At 41.3% G+C, this 13,645-nt stretch overlaps 1 protein-coding gene across 1 annotated transcript in view; it reads left to right on the top strand.

The window, feature by feature from the left end:
• COL9A1 (collagen type IX alpha 1 chain) overlaps nucleotides 1-5,507 on the top strand; it is a 66,758-nt gene extending 61,251 nt beyond the window's left edge. Inside the window, exons 36-38 of the mRNA XM_035542952.2 lie at nucleotides 337-525; nucleotides 3,177-3,254; nucleotides 4,415-5,507. Of these exons, the coding sequence (XP_035398845.1) occupies nucleotides 337-525; nucleotides 3,177-3,254; nucleotides 4,415-4,599 (452 nt within the window). The 3' untranslated portion in view covers nucleotides 4,600-5,507. The remainder of the gene's footprint in view (nucleotides 1-336; nucleotides 526-3,176; nucleotides 3,255-4,414) is intronic.
• The last annotated feature ends 8,138 nt before the right edge of the window (nucleotides 5,508-13,645 follow it).

Raw genomic sequence — 13,645 nt, 5'->3', positions numbered from 1 at the left:
GGTGGTTGAAAATTAAATGACAAAGAAAATTGTAAGGACATATAAACTGTATACATTTAAGTCATTTCAGCCTGCAAACATTACGTGTTTAAGATGTAGGCTTTCAGAGAGACCAGCTTCACAGTATGCCTAAGCAGTTTGCCACTGGTGGAACTAAGGTAATATTTTATACATAACAAATTTTGCAAATAGCATTTTACATAAGGAAATTGCTGTATGGTAATCTGTCAGTTTCCACAGCAGAAGATATATCTTTCTTCGGTGACCTCTAATACTTGTGAATCTCTCCATTCAGGCCCCGCGTGCTGCTTAGCTTTGTCCTTCTGTTTGTTGCAGAACAACTCGCCCAGCTGGCAGCCAGCCTCAGGAGGCCGGAATTCGGCGCTCCAGGTCTTCCAGGCCGACCTGGGCCACCCGGTGCTCCAGGGCCCCCTGGGGAAAACGGCTTCCCAGGACAGCTTGGACCCCGTGGCTTGCCTGGCCTTAAAGGTCCCCCTGGTGAGATCGGTCGTAAAGGTCCTAAAGGTAAGAAATTCTGTAGCTGGCTTTCAGTTGTTGGCTGGAAAGGCTCTCCTTGTATTTGGGGGTCACATTATATATAACTGAGGTCTGGCTTTCTCACATATTAACTGCGTTAAAATCAGACTTGGCCTTCTGAGTTTTCCATGTTGTCTAACAGACACTTCTCAATGCCAGAGGGAGCCTACATTTAAATCTTTGTTTTATTTACTATCAACAGCTGAACAACAAAATCGAAGCTCTTCTGGCCAAGCCATAGAATTTACAGTTCTTGTTTGTATGATATTAGGTTGTCTGAGGCAGGGAGAGATGATAAGCATATCATTCGTCTGAGCTAGGGATTTCAGCATCTAATTTTTCAGTCAGTTGAACCCCGAGAGTGGTGTTTTTTTCCTCATTGGATTACAGGTTGTTAATGAACATTGTACAGGTGTGAAGGCCAAACAGATCCCAAATTAGGAATCTAACCTGTTTCCTGCCTCTGTTCCCTCAGTTGCCCCAATGATTAAAGGGCACATTGGCTGGCCTCAGCAAAACTTGTTTATGTTTCTTGTCATCATATCGCTTATACACTATGAGAAAGGACAGACATCTGCCTTGAGCTAGAATTAAGCAGCTAAATCAGTTTCCTAATATTAACTGTCCGTCTCATGGACTTCTGAGGTTTGTGTTTTTCACATGCTGAAAAGTTCCAGCAGTGATTCTCTCTTTACCCCACGCGGTCCAGTTGTGAACCTCACTTCTGCACAAATTACAGTCTCAAAAGCCAACATAAACAGTCAGGTTCATTCACTAATCCCTAGTCTAAGTCCATCCAGTTTCTCACATTACAAGTGGCTGATAAAATTCTGCCTCGTATTTGGGTATAATACTCAAGCCATTCTTATATTTAACATCATTGCACCTTGGGGCCACAATCTATTGATTCTTTGGAAAGGACAAATCTGTAAGAAAATTGAGTTACCTTATGCTTCACAAAAAAAAATGTTGATCTAAGTTAATCTCTTTTTTTCCCGTCTGAGAGGGTTTATATGCCTTCAAAGGATTATGCAGGGGAATTTTCTGCAAAGTCTTTTGTGCACCAAGTATGTATTATTGTTTGTATTCAGCAGTGGTTTCAATTTGTTTTCTTGAAGGAAGGTTTTATTTAAAAAATCGTATTTCAACACAAAGCCGGTCTGTTGCCGGATTAGAGTGTTTACTTTTGTCTCAAATTTTATTTGAAAGTAAAATTGGAAAAAAACTTTGAGAGAAGGAATAGAATACAAAGAAAGCAAACCCTAACTGCATTGTTGCTGTAGTTCTGTTACTGTTTTATTTAATGTAGCGTCATCTGTATTCACAGAAGCAATAAAAAATGGAGATACAAAGGTCAGCTGATGTGCTGAACTTGACTCAGCACACACCAGGCTGCACTGTAGTAATATTAAAAAAAAAAATCCACAGAGCACATAAAAAAACAAACTCGAAATTAGCAAAATGCTGTTTCCTACCATAATTGTCATCAAATTCCAGGTTACCTTATAGTAAGCCTTGAAACAAAATTGCAGATACCAAAGAAGTGGTGCACACACAAGTGCGTGCACTATCACGATGGTACTTTAAGATGCAAACCAGGTAATGCCTAGAACATCAAATGCCTGCCAACTACTGTCGTGAGAAGAGGCCTTCACCTTGCACTGAGTACTGGGCTGCTTGGCTGACTTCACTTTCCCCTCTAAGTGAGGTTTTTGCCATGTTCACCTGGAGGCTGTCTTGGGATAGGAGTGGCACCAGGGGGAGGCTTCCAGCGCTTTTTTCAGCGTTGTTGGCAGTGATGTGTCGCCCAGCTTTCGTGGCCACCTGGTGTGTAGGGAGTGGAGGCTGTCTGGTACCCCCACGGCCAGGCCATTTCGTGGAAGTGCCAGGGTAAGATGCGTGACGTTGGTGGGGTCTGCAGGGGCTTCAATGCAGTCAAATAATTGGACTAAGAACTAAATTAGTTGTTTCAGACAGCATCCACTTTTATACCTTGTAAAAGAGACCACTAAAATACTTTGATTATATTATTTATGAGGTTCTTGATAGCTGCACGTTTCATGGTACATAGCAGGAAACATGAAAAAGATCTCTGTGCACCCACCAAAGGGAAGTCTCTGTACTAGCAGTACATGAGAACAAAGTAATTTGTTTTACTTTTGTGACCATATTCCTTGGATGTCAACAGTATGCTGTAATCTGTGCAAGTAAGCTTCTATTTTCTTCCATGCAATAGGACTAGCACTGGAGAATTTTTACTTACTAGCTGAGTTCACGTGGTCTTTCAAAAGCCCTCTGTCAGTAACCCCAGGCTGAAATCCAAAATAACCTTTGTGGTTCTGTGATTTTGGTTTATTTCTCTTATTTAGGCTATGGTGTATTTCGTGTGGTACTCACTGTCCTGTCCCTATTTTTCCCCTCCAACATGTCTACTAAGTATAACTCAAACAGAGGGGGAAAAATGCAACCCAAGTCTGCAATCTTTTACAAGGACATATGTCATGACATCTTTCAAAGATGCTAAGAATATATACAGCCACCTGAATTCTCTGCTTATGAGCTGTTCACTTCTGAGAGGTAACTTACTGAAGGTAATACTCCAGGCAGGCTGTAACTAATGTTTCATGAATTTGTTTTAGGTGAACCAGGAGAAAGAGGAGAAAGAGGATTTCCAGGCAGAGGAGTGAAAGGCTTCCCTGGACCAAGAGGTCTTCCAGGTAAATATGAAAGGCTGAGGATAAAGCAGAAAAGCAAGCAATGTGCAATAAAAATTTATTCAGAACGGATACCTCAGGCTACCTTGAATACATTAAAGGTGTCCATTATTAAGCAATAAGCTTCCAAACAAGAGTACTTCCTCACTTTTATGTTGTAGGTAGTGATAAAGTTGCAAATCCAAATTAAAAGCTCTTTTACTAAAGTGCTACTACCCCACCCGAGATTAGGAAAAATATGTACAAAGCATTAGAAAATGATTAAAAAAAAAAAAAGAAAAAACCATAAAAGGCAAGCCACAAAACCCAGACTATCTTACTGGCAGTCAGAGCAATCTTCAAAATCTCCATTCATAACTTAAGACATTCAAAATACAATTCTTTATTTTTGCAGTAATTAATTGCAGTGTTGCATAATAGGGCTCGAGGACAGATAATTGCTGAAAAATGCAGCACAACTGGCCTCTAGTGGCCAATGATGAAAACAAACATTTCCATCAATGTCTGCAGCATGTTTATGTATATACATAGAAGCTACCAAAATTTGTTCCCTTTGTAAAAAGGAAAACAATTTCAGTTGCATATATACTGATACCCAGGATGTCTGGGAGACTCAGAGCTCTCCTCTGTAGAAATTTATCATTGGAAAAGGCTTACTAAAATCACTGTATTTCATCCCTTCATTGAAGATTTTTAAAAAAAAAAAAGATATTTCAGTGCTCAGCAGTTCCACCCTACGCATCTGTTCCCCAACATATCTGAGTGGAAAATAAAAATAAATTCTTGCTACATCTCTTTCCAGGGCAGTAACGTAAGTCTGAAATAGTGAGTAGCATCTGCACCTCCACAAGACTCACCAGCAGAATTGCCTGCATGGCTCCAATCAGGTTTTGTGGTGCAGGTTTATAGGGTGGCAGGTATAACTGGAGAGGCTTGGAACTGAAATGTCATTGCTATAGATGTGTAAAGGCAGCCTGGTTCTCTGTTGGCAACTAACCGTCCCTCTGCATGCTCACCTCTCTGGGGAAGCCACTGCGAGTAGTAAAAAGGGAATTCCATCGTCCATCTTCATACAGCTTTTAACAAAAGGTCGTTCAGTAATACGAGATGTATGCTGAGCACATCCCATACTGCCAGTTTTAGACCCACATTCTCTTTTCCAGGTGAACCAGGCAAAGCCAGCTACGGCAGGGAAGGCCATGACGGCGTACGAGGTCCCCCTGGGGTGGCTGGTCAGCCTGGGGTTCCTGGTCCTCCCGGCCCTCCCGGCCCTCCGGGGTACTGCGAGCCATCGTCTTGCAGGGTGCAGGCTGGGCAGAGAGCTGGTAAGAATGTGAAAGGGCCGTGAGTGGGCAGTGCACATGCCACCAAGTGCTAGCATTGACTTACTTCCTGCACAGACAGCTGAGAAACAGATAAGGAATGGAGGAGAAACACACACAGAGAAACCTTGCAGCCAAGGTTTCAGTAAGGCATTTTAACACAGCAGGTGTACATTAAAGGTGTACTTAGCAACACAAGTTGGAGCAATGGTGCTTACAAAAACACACGGGCAAGGCCTTTCAGTTCTTCTCCCTTGGGGAAAATAAAAGCACTTGTCTATTAATAGTGTTTTTTATAAATAAAGAGTTTCCATGAATACTTCTTCTCCCATCCTTAATTTCTTTGTATGATGTACAGTGAAATGACATGTCTTCAGACAACAAATAAAAAGGATTAGTTTATTTACTTCGGTTGTAGCTATTTTTTTTGTGCATGTAAAATACAATCTAGAGCCCCCCTGAGCAGGCTCCATCACTTCATACGTGGTCATTTCGATGTATGTACATGTTGCATGGGCTGTGCTAAGCCTCCCTCAGCTCTTCAGCTGTGGAAAGGCAGCATGGAAACCTGCCCCCCGCCATGCTGTAAATTTCTGGAAATGTACGATCACTGAGGGCTCATGACTAAGCCATGTGGAATAACCTCTTCGTTTTCCACTCCAATTTGTGTTGCATTCCTAATTTCGGATTAAGCCTATTCCAGCTCAATTCCTGTGTCAAATTCAAACAAAAGGCTGGCAGCCATTTTCAAGGGAATGTTAAGTCCCAGAAACGTACCAGTTTTATAGTTGAGATTATGTATTTTGAAGTAACATCTGTGGTTGTACAAAAAACAAATAAATGATGTCTTAACCCCCTGTATGCTTTTCTATGTGTGTTTATGTTCAATACGAATAAACAGAACAGCTGGAAGGCCACCGTTAGACATCCCAAGTTGCCTTTTTTAGATAAATTCAATTTAGAGAAAAATGTGCAATGTGGATATTATGTTTCTCTCTGTATAAATTAAACTATTTGTGTTTTTGACTTTACCTTCTCTGAAGCCTGTTCTTTCTCAAAGACACAGTGAAACCACCCTATGACATTGTCTTTCATTTTGCTATTAGTCACCCACATTTTAAAATAAAAACTTTGGCACGCTTGCTTTAAGCATTATTTTTTTCTAGACCTTCGTTGTCTGTTTCTGTTCAAAATTTATGCCATTGGAGAATGTACAGAAATAATACAAGCAACTGAGCTATGTATTTTGCCTCTAACATATAAGAGAACACTTAGAAAATATTGTTATATTATTATTGTTATATTATAATATATACTCTGAAGGAAATTACTGAAGACAAAACCAAACCCCACAAACCTTCCCCCCGAACAAATGTGATGCGCTATCTGCATTTAGGAGCTGCTTCCCTGGCACCTCAGCTGGTGACAGAAAATGCCTAAATGAGCTCATGCAGGAGAATACTGTCTGATAAAGCTGCTAATTTGCACATCTGTTACTTTTAAGAACACGTTAAATGGGATAAATGTTATTAACCTCTTTATGACCCTTGCACAGCCCGGTGTTTTAAATGATACCATACTGCAAATCGTAGCTTCAATACTGCTGTCTGTTTAGTTCCACAGAAGCAGCACTGGGTGAGATTTGGGGGAAGAAAGTAGAAATAAAGAAACATGACATTCTTTCTAGAAACTCTGGGCGAAGTCTGAGACAGGATGGTTTTCCTGCACCTCCTGTTTGGCCATGATTTCTCATAACCGACATCTTCTACTTCAATACTACAGGAAGTCATCAGAATATATAAATGCAAAGAATTTCAGTCTTAAGAACCAAATCCAGACAATTGCATACGAGGTGAGTGGCTTGCTCATACATAACAATGTTCCACAAACTTTCAGATTAGGTCACTTTTTACTGATGTCCTCAAAAGTACGTAGCGTAACAAATAAAACACCAGTGTTAATGACAAATTGTTTCACCAGCAAACTTTTATTTTGATTATAAAGTGTGTAAAACTTAAAAAGAAAAAAAAAAACAAAAACACTGATAATGAAAGAATTGAACTGATGTCATACAGAATGAAAATATTATTTTCCATACATAATGCATAAACATAATCAAAAGAAGAAAAACCCCAATATTTAAATATAAATGTGAAGTTCTTTAAAAAATATAGTCTGAAAATGCATAAAATTCCACAATGGAGAGAAAACATTGATATGTAAAAAACAAATCAGAATTATTACAATCAAACAAATTCAACACTGAGGGTCAATTCAATGCAGATGCTATGTAAGTGGACAGCTTGAGATTGGGACAGATTTTATCTAAATAATGGTAGAGCATATATCAAAAAAAAAATCAGGAATTGAATGTTAGCAACAGCAAGTTCAAGTAAATAGATTTGGAAAAATAAAAGCATAATTATGAAGTTTAAGGCATATTAACTATGGTAATATAGAAAAAAAATAGCACTAGTTTAGTTTAAATAAAAACAGGTAGATGGCACAAAGCAAAGAGTGTGGGAGGTTTCCCAGGCCACTGACAGCGTTGCCAATTCTAAGAGCTGCTCCTGGACTCTGGGTGAGCTCCTGAGTAAGGATTTTTCTCCTGCCTTTCTGGTTCAACATCACGAAACGCAATGAGATTTCCAAATGACAACCTCCTGGAAATCCCTTCCACCGCTGGGGATCTCTGCCGCCACTTGTCACCCTCAGGGTGTAACAGCACTGTGATCGTACATGGCTTAGCTGCCCAGTTACGTGACCCAAGTGTAGGCAGGAGCCCAGAGAAAAACATTCAACAACTGTCTGCAAACTGATAACCAGTTCTTCACCATCCGACCTCATACCTCAAACTTTTGACTGATATGTGCTTTCCCTATTAGGTTATTAGTAAGTATTAGCAATACTTCTGCCAAATACTGCACTATATTTTTAAACACAAATATATATATAACATATATATGGCATATTTATACTGTTAATATAATGTATATGTTTATTTATGTATATATACTTTAAGTTTTCTGTCACAGCCATCACTGGACTCAAGCAACCTGGTACGAACCGGTGCCAAAAAACTTTTGTGACTATTTTACAAGGCCCAGCTAAAGGATGAGTGACGGCTCTAGAGCACGATTTGGGACACCTGAAGGAAGGAAGGAAGCAAGGCTGAGGAGGTTACACCGGATTTGCTTCCATGAATACCCTTGTGTGACCTGAGTCTACACAGGGCCAAATCCTTATCTCCAAATTTGCTCTTCCTTCAAAAAGGGAGCGTCAGCAGATGCTACTTTGAGGGTTGCCTGGAAGACAGAGTGAAGGAGAAACTGAGTTCTGTTGGTTTCTCCTAGCAGATCACGGCAGCGACACTCCACATACAAACACATGCTTTTGCAAATGTTTTTAAATTACTGAATTAACTGTGTGAGATGTATTTGCTTGACCTACTCATTGGATGCACTAGGAAGATGATGGATGGATGCCACTGTTCCCAGTATTATTATTTGGCCACGCAGTTTCTGCCTGCTTTGTACTTAAAATGCAGTCACTGCACCTTCTCTGCACCTGGATCACAAGAAGAAAGGGCCTTTATTTTGTAGGGTGTGTTACTCCCGTCTCATTTGTTATAACCTCAGTTTTATTCCCCTCCCCTCACTCTTTTCAAAAGGACTACTCAAACCGTGGCAGCTGTAAAAAACACGTAGCAATCCTGATGAAGCCAGTACTAAATTTGAAGAAAAAAAAATCATGCCAGTGGTCAAATTATCACCCATCATCCTTCATACCGCTACTGACCTGGGAGTTTTCTTTTTTCTCCTGAAGAGTTAGTAAGAGAAGAATGAAAACACCTTACCTCACCTGAAGTTAACCGCTTTCTGAATGAGAGCAAATGCCTCAGTTTTAGACTGGACCATTCTCAGCATCCAATTCACAGATTATATTAACTTCCATCAGATTTATTTATCTATAGAGGCCAAGGTTTTCCACTTTTTTTCCCTCCAGCCTGTGCAACCCTAAGTTTCACCAACCCATTGTAAAGCATGAGCCTGCCCACGGTGTGCTCAGCAGCCCTGTGCCCCGCCGGGCTCGCCGTGGTGGCTGCCTTCCTTCGCATCCTCTTGCATCCTCCCTCATGATTTGAAATGTAAGAAAGGAAAGGTTGTCACTTCTGACAGAACCACTATTCATTTTCATGTACAGAAAGTATGCGAAATGTTCCCATTTTCATCTGGAAGCCTATTTCACAGATGTAAATGGCCATGTCAGTAGTGCAAAGAGCACATTTTCTATCCACTTAATACATATCCATTGAATTGAACCTTAAATGTTGCAAACCAAAAATATAATGAAGGAAAGAAGCAACCAGTATGCAAGTACTGTGATTAATTCAGTGACAACTGCATTTCATTCAGAAATGAAAGAAAACAATAAAATAAGGTATGTCATTGAACATCCTTCAAATATATCAACCAGAGACAATGTATTTACATTGAAACGTCAGTAAATAATTAAATGCATTTAAGAACAGCAGACTCGGAGATAAAACTGCTAATAAAATACATGTAGACTACATTCTTTTAGCTACAACTTATTTTGGTCTAGAATCTGTAATGTTTGTTAGCAATTAATATTTGAAAACAGTATTTTCCTAAATAGGTTTGAGCTGGCTTTGCCAACTTCAACAACAACCAAGGCAAGGTCACAGTTAAACTTGTTCTCCATGGTCTACACCAACCTCTATGAATGGATTTAGAAATCCATCCAGCATCATCTAGTTGTAGTGGTCATAACAGATTTCAGAGAAACTTTACATGATTTAGTAAAGCTCGAATCTAACAAACACAAGCCAAAAAAAAAAAAAAAGGCAAATGCAAAAAAACCAACAACATTGTTTTGTTTCCTGAGATACTTCTCATGTTTTAACATGCTAAGTTAGAGCAGCACTTCTACCAAACTGGTAAATTAAGAAAAGAACTCTTGGCTGGCTTTAGGCTAGTGTATCTGGAGAAACAAGTGTATAAAATGCTAATGTAGCCGGGGGTGGGGGGTGGGGGGGGTGTAAGACTTTCATGTAAACATCACAGAAAAGTAAAAAAAAAAAAAAAAAGAGTGTACACTGACATGAAAAATAGTATTTCACCATTGTGAAAAATAAGTGCTAAAATATTTTGTGTGATTATTCATTAATTTAAAAATATGCATATTTAACAAAGCTGTGCATATCTAACACCTCTCATAATCCACAATCAGAAACCAAAGGGAGGAGTGACGATGCACTCAATCCCATTTCCTTATCACAGTGCTCTTTTAGCATTGAAACCAAATCCAGGTTAAGACAAAAATATTGGATCTTAGAACATAACTAAGTAGGCTGCACTGCTACTTGATTGTACAACTGCGATTGTGCTGCTTTAGTTTTTACCAGCCTCTGCAGACCCGCTGCTCCCCTGGAGACACCTGCCATTGCAGGGGACGTAAGCGATGCCCAGGGGCTGCATGTTCTGCTTCTGCACGTTCTTCTATAGTGTGTCTGGATACATAACACAAACAATCTAAGCAAAATTACCTTAAAATAATTACCCAAGAAAGGCAGTATTTCCGCATATACTACCGTGTAAAAAATAAATGGATTTTAGGAAAAAAAAATACCAGGCTCAAGAACACAACATGAACTCCGGTGCCGTGCAGCTACACAGCACCGTGCCCTTCCTTGCGCTGCTGAGTTCAGCCCTTGCTTTCTCACTGCGCTGGGAAGGTTTCTGCGCTCCCCCGTGTGGACAACAGGAGCTAAGCTGCAGCCTCGGAAAAGTCTCACCCTAAGTTTATTGTGTTCTTCTGTACATAGCTATTAGAAAAAAAAAAAAAAAAAAAAAAAAAAAAAAGCCCAACACTTTCTTAGCAGGCAATAAAGAGACTTGCCATCAAGTAAAAGTGTCCGACCCTGAACAAGAACAAAGCTTGCAGAGCTTTTAAGAAAGGTTTCAAACATTTTGTCAAAGATAATTCAGCTCAAACTTCCGAATAAACATTCCCAAATCAGAGAAATATCTTGTGCTGCTGGAAATAACAATCCTCCCCGTCTAGTTTCTTGCAATGTTTACTGCAACACAGACCGCTCTAAACAAAGATGAAATCGATGTTGTGGATGCCCCAGCCCTGGAAGAGCTCAAGGCCAGGCGGGATGGGGCTTTGGGCAACCTGGTCTGGTGGGAGTGGACTGGAACTAGCGGATCTGTGAGGTCCCTTCCAACCCAAGCCATTCTACAATGCTATGATATAACAAATCCCAAAACAGATGAACACCCCATTGACCTCCCTGGCTCCCCTTCCCAAAACCCCAGACAGCATCAGTCTGAAACTGCAAACAAATTTCAGGGGGAAACCTGAAAACCAGGCAGACGCACATTTCCAGCTGCATCCTGCTTTCAACTGTAAAAATGCGGAGTAGGAGCAACCCCATGTGAAGGGAAGTCAAGCTGGGATTAACTCTGTGAAGAACATGACATCTTTAAAAAAGGTATCAAGAGAGCCCATGTAACAAAATACCTGTTTTCTCATGTGAGAAAATTAAATTGGGCTTTTAGCAAAACAAACAATAATGCATCAAGGGTAATTACCAAAGTAATTACCTGCAGATAAATTCAAAGTTCAAATATTCAACTACATTTTAAAACACCTTTAGATTTGAGCTCCGAGAAAAGAAAAAGGCATCTGTAGGAAACAAAGATGAAAAAATAAATTTCTTCAAATATAAAAAGTGTTCTACTTTCTGCTCAGTCCAAGTAAATTAAAATACAGAAATTGCATCTGGCAACTAATAAATGCTCGGTTTCAGCTAGCTAAAAGCCCCAAAATATACAGATATAACCCTAAGACAGCGTGACAGTCTATGTACAGCGTTCCAGAAGGGGGCTGCTCAGAACCCTTTCAACCTTGTGATATTCCCTAAAAGACAGCACCCTTTTTGATATTATCACAGAAAATGAAGTTTAAAATTAACTTACAAAGTAAAAAAATATTTCCATTTTACATACATTGGAATTACTAGAGATGGAAAACGAAACGTTCCTGCGGGCTGCCTGGCCAGCAGTTCATTTGAAAGAATTGAACACGGCATGCAAGGCCCGGGTCTTTGCAGGGTGAGCCGCCCGCCCCCAACACCAGCAGGGCGGACATTTGGCGAGGCACCATGGCAGCCCTCGGGAGCACTCCCTCTTGCACCACCGGGCCAGCTTGCAGAGAGGGGGAGACCAGAGCTGGAGAGGCAGGTGATGTCAGAGGGAAAACCGAGGAGTGTTTATAGGCACGGGAGGTCTGAAGCAGGAGCAGAAGATGTGGAGCTCCACACTGGCGGGAGGATTTGTCCGAAATGTGCCTTCATCACGGTGCAGCGAGGGTGCCCCGGTGGGGCCTGCAGGGACAGAGGGCCGCTGCTGCCTGCTGTGCCACTGCGAGGGGTGGGCAGGACAGGAGGCCAAGAGCTGCGGGCTGTCCATGGGCTTTGACCCAAGTCTCAGTACTCACAAGACACGCACATAACACCATGAGCCCCTGCAGCACACCCCTAGGTGCAACGTGTCACAGCTCGCAGATTTCCGTTGGAGATCGGGCTCATGACACGCCATCGGTTTTCTGGCATCCTCCTTCCAGCTCACCTCTCCTGTCCCAGGTGCTAAGACGCCAGCCTTCCGTCCCTGTGTTCGTTTAAACATCTCCTTCCTGCTAAGCACCTTCCTCCCTCAAAATGTGTGATTAATACACCAAGTGACACTCGGAGGTCACTCTCAGGGTATGATTTTCTTCTCAGCAAGTGTGCCTGAAGGCTCGTCCTGTTCCCTGGCTACCTAACGTGACTGTACAAGGTACAAATCTTTCTCCTCTTGGTCTGGAAGCAAGTGCTAGGAACTCTATCCAGAACAAATGCCGATTTATTATTTTAGTCTCCCACCGTTATTACTGTTTTTATGTCAAAATCAGAAGTCAGACATTAATTTTGCATGAGAGCTTCCCTGGAATCCAACACTCCCAATCTGGGAGCGCTTCCCTGCCGCATGACCGAGCGGCTGGCTCCTTCGGCACCGCTGAAGCACGGAGGCCACCAAGACCACTCGCCTGCCTAAAGTGGGAGAGCATTACCACCTTCCTAACAACAGGATTCTCTTAATAGCACTTTCAATTTCTATTACACTGTAGCCAATTCCTTAGGACTAATCTATGATTGTCCGTTTCCCAATTGTAAGGAGTGAAATTTTGGCCAACTCTTCTACCTCCTTTTCAGAGTCAGCCTCTGTACAATTGGTTTTCTCCACCTTTTCTTTTGGTCACTCCTTTGAGCTCTGTAGGATTCGTGTGTTGTTCTCTTTTGTTCTTTACTGACAATGCCTGGTTCTGTAGGATTTACTCAATGCTTGCAACCTGCATGCAGTCAAGATCTGGGTATCACACCTTCCCAAGGACAGTTTCCCAATTTTTCCAAATTTCTCTTGAACTCCAACTATTTTTTGCAGCCAGTTATAAGGACCTGTGAATTTTGCATTCTACTGGTTTCAAGTTCTTCTGAAGCTTATTTCAGGACATAATTATTGCAGGAGAAATAGGAAAATGTGCCATTTGTAAGATCAGGGACTTCTGAAGGTTTCTTCTTCAGATCTCACTGCTAACACGTGCTCTTGCTAAAGCAAGATGTCTTTTTTTGTAAGCAGACATAATGGCTGGTTAGCTTGATTACAAGCAATGATAATACACTTACTGAGTCCACATGACCATTAGAAGGTGTCCCAGTTCTCAGTGAAGAACAACACCATGAGTCCCCACCACTCACACCTGGAGCGTATATGCAACCATGACTAAACCAACGTTCAAGTTCTCAGTTGGAACAGCATTCAGTCAACAGAAACACCCCGTTAGTGCTACACCTGGTGAATTCCCAGTCAGTCTGAATCTGAATTGGATGGGAGTAGAGAGATCATAAAAATACCTGTTTCCTTCTTTGACATCTAGGAAATTATGGAAATGGTTGGTAGCGCCCGTGGTGCATGATGCAGACCTGGTTCAGGAGGTGTGCCGGAG

Source organism: Cygnus atratus, chromosome 3, assembly GCF_013377495.2.
Source record: "Cygnus atratus isolate AKBS03 ecotype Queensland, Australia chromosome 3, CAtr_DNAZoo_HiC_assembly, whole genome shotgun sequence".
Taxonomy (NCBI): domain Eukaryota; kingdom Metazoa; phylum Chordata; class Aves; order Anseriformes; family Anatidae; genus Cygnus; species Cygnus atratus.
This window is presented reverse-complemented; position numbering and strand designations above follow the sequence as displayed.